General features: G+C 35.0%; 1 protein-coding gene across 1 annotated transcript in view; it reads right to left on the bottom strand.

The window, feature by feature from the left end:
• LOC106879696 (protein unc-13 homolog B) overlaps positions 1–15,000 on the bottom strand; it is a gene marked incomplete in the record, with an annotated part of 200,335 nt that overhangs the window by 155,819 nt on the left and 29,516 nt on the right. The window contains 1 exon segment of the mRNA XM_089339545.1: positions 3,312–3,318. Within this exon segment, the coding sequence (XP_089195671.1) occupies positions 3,312–3,318 (7 nt within the window).

The raw sequence follows: 15,000 nt of genomic DNA, 5'->3' as shown, positions 1-15,000 counted from the left end.
CTGCTTAACACATAAACCTTTAGCTCCTTTTTTTAAACCTAACACAACTCTCAATTCTTATGCATCCTTATTTTTCCAACCATTATCTACATGGATTACCATTGAACTTCAAAAGCTCAAAGACAATATAATGTATTGGTATAGTTATTTTTTTATATATATTATTTTCTTCATTTTGTACTTCTTTGTAAAAAACATTTTCATTCTCCTTCTTGAAAATTTGCTTCACAATGAAAGCACATTAGAAATCTTTATTAAAACATGCTTTCAATTTAGCATTCTGCCTTATTCTTCATTTTCCTATATATATATATGCGATATATTGTTGAATTAAATTTATTGCTTCATCGGTTGTCCAATTTTGCGTAATATTTATGGCTTTTGTAGTTGTTGTTTAACCCCGGGTCTTCCCTGATCAAAACAGTCCTATGATCAAAATCCCATCCAATCATTAACATTCGATCCCATTTTGGGGTTATCTAGGATCACATTTTACTGATATTACTCCCCACCACTTTTTTGTTTTGTTTTTAAAAGAAAGTGAATGTATAAGTATTGTTTAGCTGCTATCTCTAGCGTATTGAACGACCATATAGAAAACCTACCCTCGCTCACTGATATATTTATGATTGTTCTATCAGGCAATAAGCACAAGCAAAGAAAAAGTAAACAAAAGCAGCAAAGTTCACATTAATTCCTTATCGATAAACAAATGTATATCCAGTACAATACAATACAATATGTGGTTTGCTTTATAACGTAAAGTCCATCATAAATCCTGAATAATTTCTAACTTCATTTGTTCCTTCGTTTTTTTTCATTTAACACCCATTTTTCCATGTTAGCTTGGCTTGAATAGGAATTGATTTCTCTGATTCAGAGCTATGGTTTTACAGTGTGATGCTCTCCCTGTTGCAAACCCTCATCTGTTTTTCACATAAAGGGTTTTTTATATTTCACTGGTAGGTTTTCCAAAAGGATAGAGTTGGTCAGTGATAATAAAAACAGAAAAATCTAAAACTCCAAAGCAGTCGATCGGCCAGGTCTATAAGAACATCAGATCTACAGCCTTGCAGTATTTGTCCTGGATCTTTGCATTCTGAGTTCAAATCCTACCAAGGTTATCTTCACATTTTATTCCTTTGAGCTCAATAAAAAAGTTCCAATCTAGAACTATGGATTAGCAGAACTGTAAGAAAGTCAGATTGAATGCCTTGAATGTATTTGTTCCAGTTCTTTACATTCTGAGTTCAAATCCTACCACGGACCACTTTAGTGGTTGACTTAATGCCTCATCAGATTTAACACCACCAATCAGGCAGCTGGGGTACCACTACCAGACCCCACTCTGTTGCAATTGTTCAGGCCAGGCTTCTAGATTGAGGATACTTTCCGCTATCCCTCCCACTAACTCCCGAGGCCCTGTAATGAGTTATGGGTTCTGCCTTCCTTCCTGACTACTAACAAGGAGTGTCAGCATTACCTTTACTTTGCTCATTCTCACACCCTCTCATACATGCATATGATGGCTGCAACTCAATTTTGAGTAACGCCAGTGCTTGACTGTTCTCTTGAAAAAGAGCAGTAAGGGTTGGCTTTTCAATCCTGCTACAGACCTACACTTGTTTGTACAGATGTGGAAGTGATGGGCACCTCTTGCAGCTGGTGTTCAGAGAACTTGACACCTACATTAACACACATCTTCATTCTGTCAGGGAATGTTTTACTGCTTTTTTATGCATTTTTTTTTGTCTGTGGTTGTCCATTGTATGCTAGCATAAAATGGAAATAATAAAAATCAAATGATTTTTTTGTGCCTGAAGCTTTTTTAAAGTTAGGAAAGGCCTTGCGCAGGGATTATTCCAACTCATTAATGTAAACCCAACAAAGTAAAACTATTCTATGTCACTGGATGCAAACAAAGTCACAGGTGTTAGACCAGAGTTTTCCTTCTCCAACAGAGATGTCTAAACAAAGACTAAGTGTCTCACTCCCAGCTGTTGGAGGACGATTGATTCTCGTAATGACATCTGCCGTTTGATAGGTTGCATTACACATACTTGAAGATGTCTAATGAAAACCACCCTCCTTATCTAGCAAACTGATGGCCCAACCATGCAACAGGTTGTTCTGGGTTACATGTTACCAGCACAAACAATACACACACACACACACACATACACACATATACATACATATACCTCTATGTATTTGTGTATCCCTCTGCTTCGGTTTATCTGTTAATCAGCTTATCTGTCACCCTATTTGATCTCTTTCTATCTGTTGATCTATCTGTCTATCTAGATGAATCTGTCTCTCTGGTAATCTACCTACTCCCTCTCTCTCTCTACACACACACACATATTATATACTTACATATACATCTATCTGTGTATTTGTGTATCTCTCTGTATCTCTCTGTTTACCCCTCTAGATGAATCAATCTTTCTGACACTCCACCTTTTTACATTCCCTTTTTCTCTCTCCTTCTGTCTCTCTCTCTCTCCTCCCTCTCCTCTCCTCTCCTCTCTCTCCTCTCCTCTCTCCCTCTCCTATCCACGCCCCCTCTCTCTCCTCTCCACGCCCTCTCTCACCTCTGTCTCTCTCTTTACTCCCTTCTTTCCTTCTTCTCCCTTTCTCTCCCTCTCTCCCCATCCCTTCTCCTTTCCTCTCTCCCACTCTTCCTCTCTCCCCTTCACCTCTCTCACTTCTTCCCTCTCCCCTCTTGCCATCTCCCCCCTTTCCATCTCTACCCTTTCTCCTGTCTCTCCTGTCTCCTTCTCTCCTTCCCCCTCTTTCACCCCCCTGCTCATCCCCCCTCCTCTCTCAAGTTCGATTTCATTTTTTTCTTTCTTTCATCCTTATTTCTGTGTAAACCCCTCACCTCACCTCCCGCCCACTTTTTCCTATCTCTCTTCCTAATGTTCCTCCTCCCACTCCCAGCCACCTTCCTTGTAGCAATAAAAGACAAGATTGTTATGGCTATTGCTGTTGTTATAATTGTTGTTGTTGTTGTTGTCATCATTGTCGGTGGAGGGGGTAGAGGGCACTTGTATGATGTTTGCTTAAGATTTTGTTCGTTGATAAAACCTAGAGCCATTTTACTACGAGAATCAGAATTGTTGAATTGCAGGAAAATTTTGCTTTTATTTATTCATTTTTACTTTTTATCCCGATTCTTTCTTTATCTGCAGAAGACATTAAAACCGAAAAAAAACAACAACAAAAAAAGAAAAAAAAACAGAAAAAAGAACTGCCACAAATAATAAAAAAAAATATATATCGATTACTTTTCTTACTATTTGTTGGTGTATGAAATATTGTTACTAAATTTATAACTTTAATATATCTCTGCAATTTATGAAGAAAAAGTCAATTGTTTTTCCCCATTTTTTTTATTGTATTTTTTTTTTTCCTGTTTTCTTAGCTTTGTCCTTCCTCTGTGTCTTTTATCTTTTTTTTCTTTTTCCTACATTGCCTTTGATTTAGAATAATTGGCTTAATCCACCCACCCACCCACAATCTCTGTCTTTTTTTCTTTTTTTCACATTCTCACCAATAACAATTATTTCCTATTTAAATTTCAAAACGTCTCCTTCAATTACTATTTTGACTGTGATTTTTTTCTCTTTTTTCTTTTTTCCTTTTCTTTTTCTTTTCATCCTCAGCCAGGAACTGGGAAGGTATTTATAATTTATTTATATTCCATGACATTAATTTTGTTAATTAAATAATGTTTTACAATTTTTTTTTTATAAATGCATTTATATTATACTATAACTTTCTGGATATAGTCTACATTTTATTTCTATTATTATTATTATTATTATTATAATTACTATTATTATTACTAAAACTGGTGGTTAGTAGCACTTTTCAGCAAAGCTAAGCACTAATCGTTAGTGTAATAATTATAACAATAATAATAATATTGATTTCTGATTTAGGGAAAAAAAGGCCATCAGTTTTGAGGCAAGAGGTAATTCAATTATTTTAACACCAATATGTCATAAGATAAAGTACCAGTCAAACATTGGGGTTGATGATATGAACTACTTACCCTCCCCTCAGAATTGATGGCCTAGTACCAAAGTTAGAAATAATAATAATAGTAATAATAATAATAATAATAATTATTATTATTATTATTAAGGTGGTCAGCTGGTAGTGCTGTTAGCATGCTAGACAAAAATGTTTAGCGGCATTTCATCTGCTTTTATGTTCTGCATTTAAATTCTGCTGACTTTGCCTTTCAACCTTTTGGGGTTTCATAAAATATGTACCAGTTGTGTACTAGGGTCAGTTTAATTGACTGGCACACTTCTCCAAAATTTCATTCCTTATACCTTTAGTAGAACGGATTATTATTATTGTTAATATTATTATTATTATTATTATTATCATTATTATTGTTGTTGTTGTTGTTATTATAGACGTTGCACAGTATACAATACCATGAGGTTGTTGATTTAAGATATTGTGTTTACCGGGGGGGGGGGGTGTACTGTTTGTTCCCCTCCCCAAGAATTCCGGGCCTTGTGCCTAGAGTAGAAAATAATAACGTCTGGTCCCTGATCATCAATCACTGAGTCACATTGGATTGCAAAATCCCCATAAGATCTTATACACATTATTCTCAATGACAACTTCTGGTTTATGTTCATACCATTTCCTTGTTCTTCCAAGACCATACTTATCACATAATCTGTATTCTTTTTAGGCCAGTTTGCTACATTCACTCAAAATATATAAGATTGTTTCATTTTTGCTACATTCACTCAAAATATGTAAGATTGTTTCATTTTTGCTACATTCACTCAAAATATGTAAGATTGTTTCATTTTTGCTGCCACATATTCTACACACCTTCTGTTCCACTGGCAGCTTTTCATTCATTTCCTGGAGGTCATACATACAATTCGGTATTATTCTTGTCATCAACTTCCCCATCAAGAATAGGTAGGAAATTGGCTGGTAATTACCCACTGCATTACCTTTACCAGGATCCTTTGGCAAAGAACGTTTTTACCTGTGGTCATCCACTTTGAGATTTCCACTCCATATCCATTTGCACAGCTATTCTTTAGTGTAATGCTGGGAAATTTTTCAGCCAATACCCTTGTATCCTACTAGGGCCTGGACATTTCCAGTTTGGAACTTTTGTTTTCTGCTCAGTCACCATTTCCTTTGGTATTCCTACATTGTTCTGTTTCACTTCATTTTTCTCCAATCTTAATTCCTTCAACCATTCAGCATTTGTAGCATTTTGTCAGCCTTTACATTCTGTGTTCAAATTCCTCCAGGTACGACCTTGCCTTTTATTCTTTCGGAAGTCAATAAAATAAGTACCAGATGAATACTTGGGTCAATGTAATTGAACAGCCCTCACCCTGCAAAATTTCAGGCCTTGTGCTTTTAGTGGAAAGGATTACTACTCTTATTGAAAGGCAATGAGCTGGCTGAATCGTTACCATGCCGGATGAAATGCTTACCAGCATTTCAGCCATCTTTTACATTCTGAGTTCAAATTCTGCCAAGGTCAACTTTGCCTTTCATCCTTTTGAGGTCAGTAAATTAAGTGCCAACGAAATACTGGGATTAATGTAATCGACTAGTTCCCTCCCCCAAAATTTCAGGCATTGCGCTTTTAGTAGAAAGGATTATCATTATTATTATTATTATTATTATTATTATTATTATTATTATTATTCAGTGTTCTGTAGTTCCTTTTTTGAAAATTGATAGATTTGGTCATTGATTTTTATCTCTGCATGACCTCAGCTGGTATTTTTGTTTTTTCAAACATCTAGTCTGTGGCTTTCAAACAAGGAATTATGCTAATTTCTATGAAAACATCTTGAATTTTAATAAGAATGAAAAATGAAAAAAAATTTTTATATCGACAATGTATTTCAATTTAATATTTCATCATGATGCCAATATATTTTCTTAATCTCCATCTAATATTGATTTTGATTTCATTATAAGACTAGCATAAACCAACCAGTTGGTAGCATTTGTAGGTTTTTTTTTCCTTTTTTTTAATGTTTTGTTTTAGTTCAAACAGTATCTTCTATTTTTTACTTGTTTCAGTCATTGGACAGCGGCCATAATGGGGCATCACTTAGTGGTTTTAATTGAACAAATCAACCCCAGTATTTATGCTTTTAAACTTATTGTATCACTGTCTTTTTGCTGAGGTACTAGGTTACAGGGATGTAAACACACCAACACCAGTTGTCAAACAGTTGTAGGTGACAGACACTCTCTCTCTCACACACGCATATAAAAAGGGCCTATCTACCTCTAATCAACTCACCTCTCTCCTGAAATTGCTGGCTTTGTGCCAAAATTTGAAACCATTATTATTATTTTTGTGATGCAAACTCTCAGCTTATTTTGTTGTGTATGATGGAAAGTGTCAGCTGTCCACAGTCAACAAACTAAGGTGGCACTTGTTTGCTGGTGGCACCTGTTTGCTGGCACCTGTTTGCTGGCACCTGTTTACTGGTCATGCTTCAAGAACCCTGTGAAAAATTCTTGCAATTCCAAGCAAGGATGATTTTTGAAGGTGTTCAATATTTACATTTGTATCAATCTTTTTGAGCCATGTTGGTAGTTGAGTGCTGAAACTTCCAAGCATGCCAGTCACTATTGGTATCATGTCCACTCTCTTCATTGTCCAAAACCTGCATATTTCCTGCTTCAATTCATTATAGTTGTTCACTTTTCTTCTTTCTCTTTGATTCTGTTGTCACCAGGACATGCTATATCGATTATCAGGCATGTTTTCTTTTTCTATTCATCTCACCAATGTCAGGTTTCCCATGTTTAATCTAATGGTCACACTGAATCATTGCATCCCACAGGATTTTGCAATCTTCATTCCTCAATAATTCCGTCTAGGATTTGGTCGTAGCACATCATCGTCATCGTTATTTTTATCATTATTACACAAACTTTACTGATAATGAGTGCATAAATGAAAATATAAAAATTTTTTTTTCCAATTTGAATTTTAAAAAAATATCTGTAATATCATTGATGTCAAATATATAAAATACATCGTTTAACCTTTTCTAATGATTTTATTTTTTTCTTTTATTTTTTACAGGTTATGAAGGTAAGTTTCCTTAAAAAAATTTTTAAATTTTATTCATCTATTTATTTATTCATTTATTATTATTATTATTATTCTACCAAGGTTGACTTTGCCTTTCATTCTCTTGTGGTCAATAAAATAAGTACCAGTTGAACACTGGGTCGATGTAATCGACTTAACTCCCCCCCCCCTAAATTTCTGGCCTTGTGCCCAAATTTTAAACCGTTGTTGTTGTTGTTTTGTACATAGTGTAAGCGGCATTTGGTTTGCTTTCTGATAATTTTGCTTCCTAAAAGAAACCTGATTGTTTCATAGTTTGTAGGTATTTAGAATTTAGATTACCAAATGTTTAGAATCTTTTTTTTATTTATTTTTATTTTTATTTTATTTTTTTTTTTTTTTTTTTTTGTTATTTGAGACATTCCAAACATTTCCAGACAGCTGCTGTGAATTTCTCATTTCTCTCTCCCTCAAATTTGATGCTTGTTCTATTGGTCTTTTTTGCTGAATTGCTAGGTTACTGTGATGTAAACAAACTAACACCAGTCATTATCATCATCAACATCAAGTGATGGTAGTGGTGGTGGAGAGAGAACACGTGCACACACACACACACATTAATGATAGTTTTTATGTTCAGTTATAATGAAAACAATTTTACATTAATCTGATGGGTAATTCTTATACTTTTGTAGAATACAAATTTATTATTCCTATGCAAAAATGTTGTTGACAGTGACTTCAAAGTTTTAGCCAGCTAAGCCATTGTTGGACAGTCTGATGATGACTTAGTTGGCTGAAACCGATAGAATAAACAAGAAACTTTAGCAAGAATAGATACTAAACATGGCAGTGCTCCAGCATGGTCAGAATCCAATGACTGAAGGAAGTAAAAGATAACAGCTAAAATATTTCCCAAAGGGTTTCGGGCCATTCACCTCCATGCCAAAGCAGTTACCTTCGTGTTGCATCATCTGACATTGTCTTCACCATTTAGCAAACCAAGTTCTTCCTAATCTGGAATTCCCTGTAGATTTTTACAACTGACAGGACAGAATCCTAAACCATGCATTACATCAATGCTTGCTCTAAGAATCCAGCTATTTATGTGATGCTAGGCTTATCAACTCTTAGGAAATATGTTGTGTAATAATTTTAATGTTCTCCTAGCAATGTACAGAGTAACCTTTTCTGCAGAGAAATGTTTTCACTTAAATCTGAGGTCATTCGTTTGTAACCATCTCATATTTGACATTAACCACGGCTGCTGTTGTTGCCCTAACTAATAAAAATAGCTATAACCAGTTTCTTTACTGTTAGTATATTTAGTTAAGGGAACTATAACCAGCTTGTTCCTCATTGATGTAACCATTGCAGATAACTATAAAGTGCTTCATTGCTTTTACTATATTAAGATAAGATAACTATAACCAGATTTTTTTAATAATTAGTATATTTAGTTACAATAACTATAAATAGCCTGTTTCTTGTTAATCCAACCAGTAATGATAACTGTAACCAGTTTCTTTATACTTACTAGATTCGCTCTTTTACTCTTTTACTTGTTTCAGTCATTTGACTGTGGCCATGCTGGAGCACCGCCTTTAGCCGAGCAAATCGACCCCAGGACTTATTCTTTGTAAGCCTAGTACTTATTCTATCGGTCTCTTATGCCGAACAGCTAAGTTACGGGGACATAAACACACCAGCATCGGTTGTCTAAAGATGTTGGAGGGAAAAAAAACACAGACACACAAACATATACACACACACATACATATATATATATATATATATATATATATATATACATATATATACATATATATGACAGGCTTCTTTCAGTTTCCATCTACCAAATCCACTGCCACGCGATGGGACTGAACCCAGAACCATGTGGTTCGTAAGCAAGCTACTTACCACACAGCCACTCCTGTGCCTAATTATAAGATAATTATAACCAGCTTCTTTACTGTTACAATATTTGGTTAAGGTATCTATAACCAGCCTGTTTGCTGTTGGCACAACCAATAATGATAATTATAACCAGCTTTGTTACTATTACTCTATTATACTTGAGATAACTATAACCAGCTTCTTTGTTATCGACGTAACCTTTGAAGACAGTATTAACTAAATTCTTTATGGTCTCCGTATTTGGTTAAGATAACTATAACAAGCCTGTTTGCTGCTAATGTAGCCACTGAAGATAACATTAGCCAGAATCTTTGCCACTGGTGTAACTAGCAAAATTAAAAATACCCAGAAAACTGACCATTGCCAGATTTAAATTGAGACCAGAAGGCTTGCTGATTATCCAGTTAGTCCGGTGCTACACTAATGAGCTTTCCCTCCTTTGCTCTTTAATTTCAGCTCGTTAGTTTAATGTTTGAAGTGCCACAGTCGATAACCAAAACTTGCAGTGTCGGTGACTGTGATAGATCCGATGCTTTTCTCTAATCTACCATTATGGAGTTTTAATAATGTTACGGATTTCATGTGATGGACAAAGCCATCTCATCTCATACAGTGGTAAGTTCTGAGATTGATGGAGAAATACAAAAAGACAGGATGGCCACAGCCGGAACGCCTTTGATCTGATGGTCATGGTTGGAACACCGTAGGCACTAGTCAGCCCCTTATTGATCGCTGGCCTTATCAATCAGGTTTGACCAGATCCTAAACTACTACTACTACTATTACTACAACCATTACCCTCACCGTCACTACGACTACTACCACCACAACATCACCACCACCACCACCACTACTACTACTACTACAAATTTTGGCTTCAAAAGAAGTTTCAAAGCATTTTCAAAATTTATAGCCTGAATATCTCTGAGTTGTAGTTCCTTGGCAATTGACCAGCTCATAGATGTGAGACAAAAGAATTTCTTGCTTTATACTATACAATATTACTGTACAATGCTACCAAGAAATAAAACAGTGAAACTGACAGTCTAACGGTATATGTGTGATGTGATGTGTGTGTGTGTGTACATATATATATGTGATGTGTGTGTGTGTGTGTATATATATATGTGATGTGATGTGTATATGTGTCATCATCATCATCGTTTAATGTCTGTTTTCCATGCTGGCATGGGTTGGACGGTTTGACTGGGGACTGGAAGCCAGGAGGCTGCACCAGGTTCCAATCCCATCTGGCAAAATTTTACAGCTGGATGCCCTTTCTAATGCCAACCACTCCGAGAGTATAGTGGGTGCTGGGTGCTTTTTACATGCCACCGGCACGGGAGCCAGTCAAGCAGCACTGGCATCGGCCATGTTTGGATGGTGTTTTTTACGTGCTACCAGCACAGGAGCCAGTCGGGGCGGGGGGTGGGTGGGGTGGCATCAACCAGGTTCCGATTTGATTTGGCAAGGTTTTTGTGGCTGGATGCCCTTCCTAATGCCAACCACTCTGAGAGTGTAGTGGGTGTTTTTGCATGCCTCCTGCAATGGTGCCAGTATATATGTGTGTGTATAACAATCACTTTTGTGAATTACATCTGCAGAAGTGGGTGTATAATATGTGTGTTTGCTTTAAATGGTTGTAATGACGTTTCCACAATGTAACTGTGACCTGAATAGTTTGCTAAAAAGTCTCTTTTGTCAACAATAGCAGTGGATTTTACATTTTTTTTTGTGTGTGTGTGTATGTGTGTGTGTGTGTGTGTTTTGGCCATTGAATATTGTTTTAGTCTTAGACTGGGATCAAGTTACAAAAGGACATTCGTTTACTATATCCAAGATAATTATTACTAATAGACCAACATTACTTTTTCGTCTAAAAATAATTAGAACATATGCTAATACGAGTCACGAATATTAGAAATCAATATTGTACATTGCAAGTATTAGATGTAAGATTAAGAAAATACTTTTGTCTGACTTCAAATTGAGAGGAGAAATGTTTGGTTGAAATATTGTCTCTTTTCATAAAATGACATCACTGGACTTACACTTTGGTCTCGTCTTCTGAAGCTCTGATGCCATTCAGTCTGCTAACTACTTTTGTAATTTTTATTTTTTTATATATTTATCTATTTCTTTCATTATATGAGTATTTTGTTTCCCTACCTCTCCTCTCGTTTATCCCATTGTTTCTAGTCATGTGACTGTCTTCACTTTTATCTCATTCTTTAGTTAATATCTATAAAAAGACACGTTGCCGTTTTGTTGTTCCTAAAACATATATAAGTTAGTAAGGAAAACAGCTTCATTATCTCAGGTTTAATACTGTTCTTTTGAAAATTATTCATTGCTATGCTTTCGTTAATATAAAGAAATATAAATACTTTCTTTGTATATTGGAAAAATCAAATTGCCTTGATTAGTTCTTGGAAATTGTCATGATTACTAGTTTTACTATCAAATTTTGTCATCCATTTAGAAATTACGGAGGATTTTCTTTTTAAGAAGCAAGCGTTGGATTAAAACAGATTTTTGGTTAAAAGAAGAATATTCCTTTCATATAGTTCTTATCTTTATTTATTTATCTCATTATTTTTGCTTTTTTTTTTTTTAATGTGACATGTCCATTAAGAATTAAAATGCTATTTAACCATATTATCTCAGTGAAATTTCTTTGATGTCTCAAATGGAAGAGGAAAATTCTGAACATGATAAAGAAAGCTGAAAAATATCAGACATCTCACCTTCCATAAGAAAGAATTATAAACAATGAATTAGTATTTTTGAAACGACATAAAATTTCATTTCATCTCTTTTTCTCAGAAAGTGGGGGGAAAAAAAGATGAAAATATTGCAATATAGATATCATTAAAGCTTTGTAATCTGTCAATGATTAAATATATGAATAATTTACTTAATTGAAGGAAAGAATCAAAGATTATAATTTCATTATATTTTCCTTGGTAGATTTAAAATAAAAAGAAGCACAATGAACATTTGTTATAAAGTGATGTTTGATGGTGATGGTCATGGTGATAGAGAACTGACAGAGACAGTTGAAATGCAACACATATTAATCGTACTTTTTATTTTAAGACTACACACACACACACACATATATATATATATATATATATATATATATACATACAGAGAGGGGGGTGAGGTTTGATGGTGCAAGCATGCAAAACAGGACTGAAGAGGAAAGCAAAAGTGGAACACCTTTTATTTTCTATTATTTGGTTCTTTTTTTGTGGTTGCACTTATCAAAAGCTCTTAGTTCAAAAATCACTTATATAGCTCTACAGCCAAATAATACATACATACTTACACACACACACATGCAAACATACAGATGTGTGTGTGTGTGTGTGTGTGTGTGTGTGTGTGTGTGTGTGTCTTTATGGCAGGGTCAGAGCCGTGTTGGTAAAAAGTTCTCTCTGCAGTCACATCAGGGCATCTTGAGCAAATGCTTTCTGCTGTTGCCTAGGACGGACCAGTACATCGTGAATGACATTTGAGAGATGGAAATTCTATGTGTGTGTGTGTGTGGGGGGGGTTGTGTCTAAGGAGACTCATTATGCCAATAATATTAACACAAGTACAAGTTCAGTTCCATTCCTTTATTATTAGTCAATTGGCTAAACATCCAACTTACTAATTGACTAGCTAACTAGACACAACAAGATTTGTTTAAATATACAAGTCCACGTAAAGAATCTTGCAAACCAAATACAAAAACTATACAGATATAGATGTATAGAAACAGAGAGAGGAGGTCGGGCTTAAATAATTTATTTCAACCTTTTACAAACTTTTACAGTATTTTTGCTGATGTTTAGATATTTTACTAAACACTGCTGAAGGATCTACACATATGCTTACACATGTATACATATGTACATAATTAGATAGCACAATTTCTACTTACCAAGCTCTTCTTATAAGGCATTGGTAAAAAAGAAAGACACTATCCCAAACTGCCACATAGTCATATTGAACCCAAAGCCAAAATTTTTAACCCCAACTGCTTCACCTGCAAAGATGTTTTAATGTCTAAAGAAAAACTTAAATTTATTGTTTCTTTTTGTGGTTGAAATTTGTGCCTATAACAGAAAGGATTATTATTATTCCGTTTACATATTTGTTTTGCAAGATTTTTGATGTGAAATCGTGTGTTGAAACAGATGTTGTTGTACTTGGGGATGGTCATATTGCCAGTTTAGCCAATAAAAACACACGCACTGTATATTTGGTGTTAATTTGCTTCAGCTTTATATTACATTATATTACATTAATCCTATTTCGGCCAGAGTTCTTTCGTCACACTTCTGTGACCTCATCAGTGGTCCTTTGCTTTCTTCTTTCTTATGTGTGTCTCACTGTTATCATTATAATTATTATTATTATTAATAATGTGAAAATATTTGTAATATTTCTAGATCTTCCTGAAGTTGAAGCTGCTGAGCTGCAAAGCAAGCTGGATGTCCTTAATTCCATTATGGACCAAGAGCTTAATCAGGTATTTCTCATTAGTTTTTAACATTCAAACAATGCAACACTTGAGATCTGCTTGTAAATAAACGTTCTTCAGAAGTCGATAACTATTAAAATTTATATCATGTTTCTGTTGTTTTTTTTTGTTTTTTTCCCCTCTTTCAGTTTACATTTAATAAATGTTTGTCTAAAAATGATATTAAATTATATGAAGAGCATTAAGCCATAATTTCTAGTAGGTTTGAAAATATTTTCAGCGAATCCAGCAAATCTCAAATGTTATGGAAATAATATTGACATAAATAATCTGGTTAGAAAATTGTAGATATTTCCCCAATTTGTGATATAGTATATCTTGAAGAAGCATCTCACTTATGATTCCTGTCTTGATAATAAAATATTTTATCTGATAAATCTTTCTATATAAAATGATAAATAGGATATGCTTAAATGTATTTTAAAACAAATTGCTGACTCGCTTTGTTTTTCCAGAATTTTATCTGATACCCCCACCACCTCCACCACCACACATTCCTATTCTAAATGGCTCTGTATTCTATCAATAAGTAATGTCGCTAACAGATTACAGTTAGCAGTATTAGCTTTGAATAAGATGGCGGATGTGCACGCCAGGCAAAATGCTTAGCAGCGTTTCATCTATCTTTACGTTCTGAGTTCAAATTCTGTCTGGGTTGGCTTTGTCTTTCATCCTTCTTGGGGTCGATAAAAAAAGTATCAGTTGAACACTTGGAGTTAATGTAATCGATTTGCTCCCTCTCCCAAATTTTCTGGCCTTGTGCTAAAATTGGAAATCAATATTTAGCATTGAATAAGGGGGTGAGTTGACAGAATTGTTAGCATATCAGATGTAATACTTTGTGGCATTTTTACCAGCTCCCTATGTTTTGAGTTCAAATTCTGCCAAGGTCAACTTTTGTCTTTAAAAACAAATGTAAACTTACCTTCTCGAGTCATACTGACTGGTAAGAGCCGGTTTCTCAGCTTCCATGGCGTATGGATTCACCACCTGGATGGGATGCCAGTCCATTGCAGGATTACTCATTTTTGCCAGCTGAATGAACTGGAGCCACATGAAATGAAGTGCTTTGCTCAAGAACACAATGCATCACCCGGTCCAGGAATTGAAACCACAATCTTATGATCATGAGTCCAACACCCCTAACCGCTAAGCTACAAGCCTCCACAGTGTTTGGTATTCTAGGACAGGACTGCTACATCTAGCATGAAAGCCTTTGATCAAGGGATTACTTGGTCAGTACTGACCTAGGGTTAAATAATAATAACAACGGTGAGAGCATCTTAATCCCTTTGACCGTCCTTGTTTGTCCCCTCTGTGTTTAGACCCTTGAGGGTAATAAAGAAATAAATATCAGTATCGGAAATACATTGTTAGCATTGAATAGGGAAACTGATTTTGTTGTTGTTTTGCCCCGGGTGAGTCCTTGTTGAACAGATCTCTG

Source organism: Octopus bimaculoides, chromosome 22 (assembly GCF_046866305.1).
Source record: "Octopus bimaculoides isolate indiv1 chromosome 22, ASM4686630v1, whole genome shotgun sequence".
Taxonomy (NCBI): Eukaryota; Metazoa; Mollusca; class Cephalopoda; order Octopoda; family Octopodidae; genus Octopus; species Octopus bimaculoides.
The sequence above is the reverse complement of the archived record's forward strand: the minus strand, read 5'-3'. Positions and strand labels throughout refer to the sequence as shown.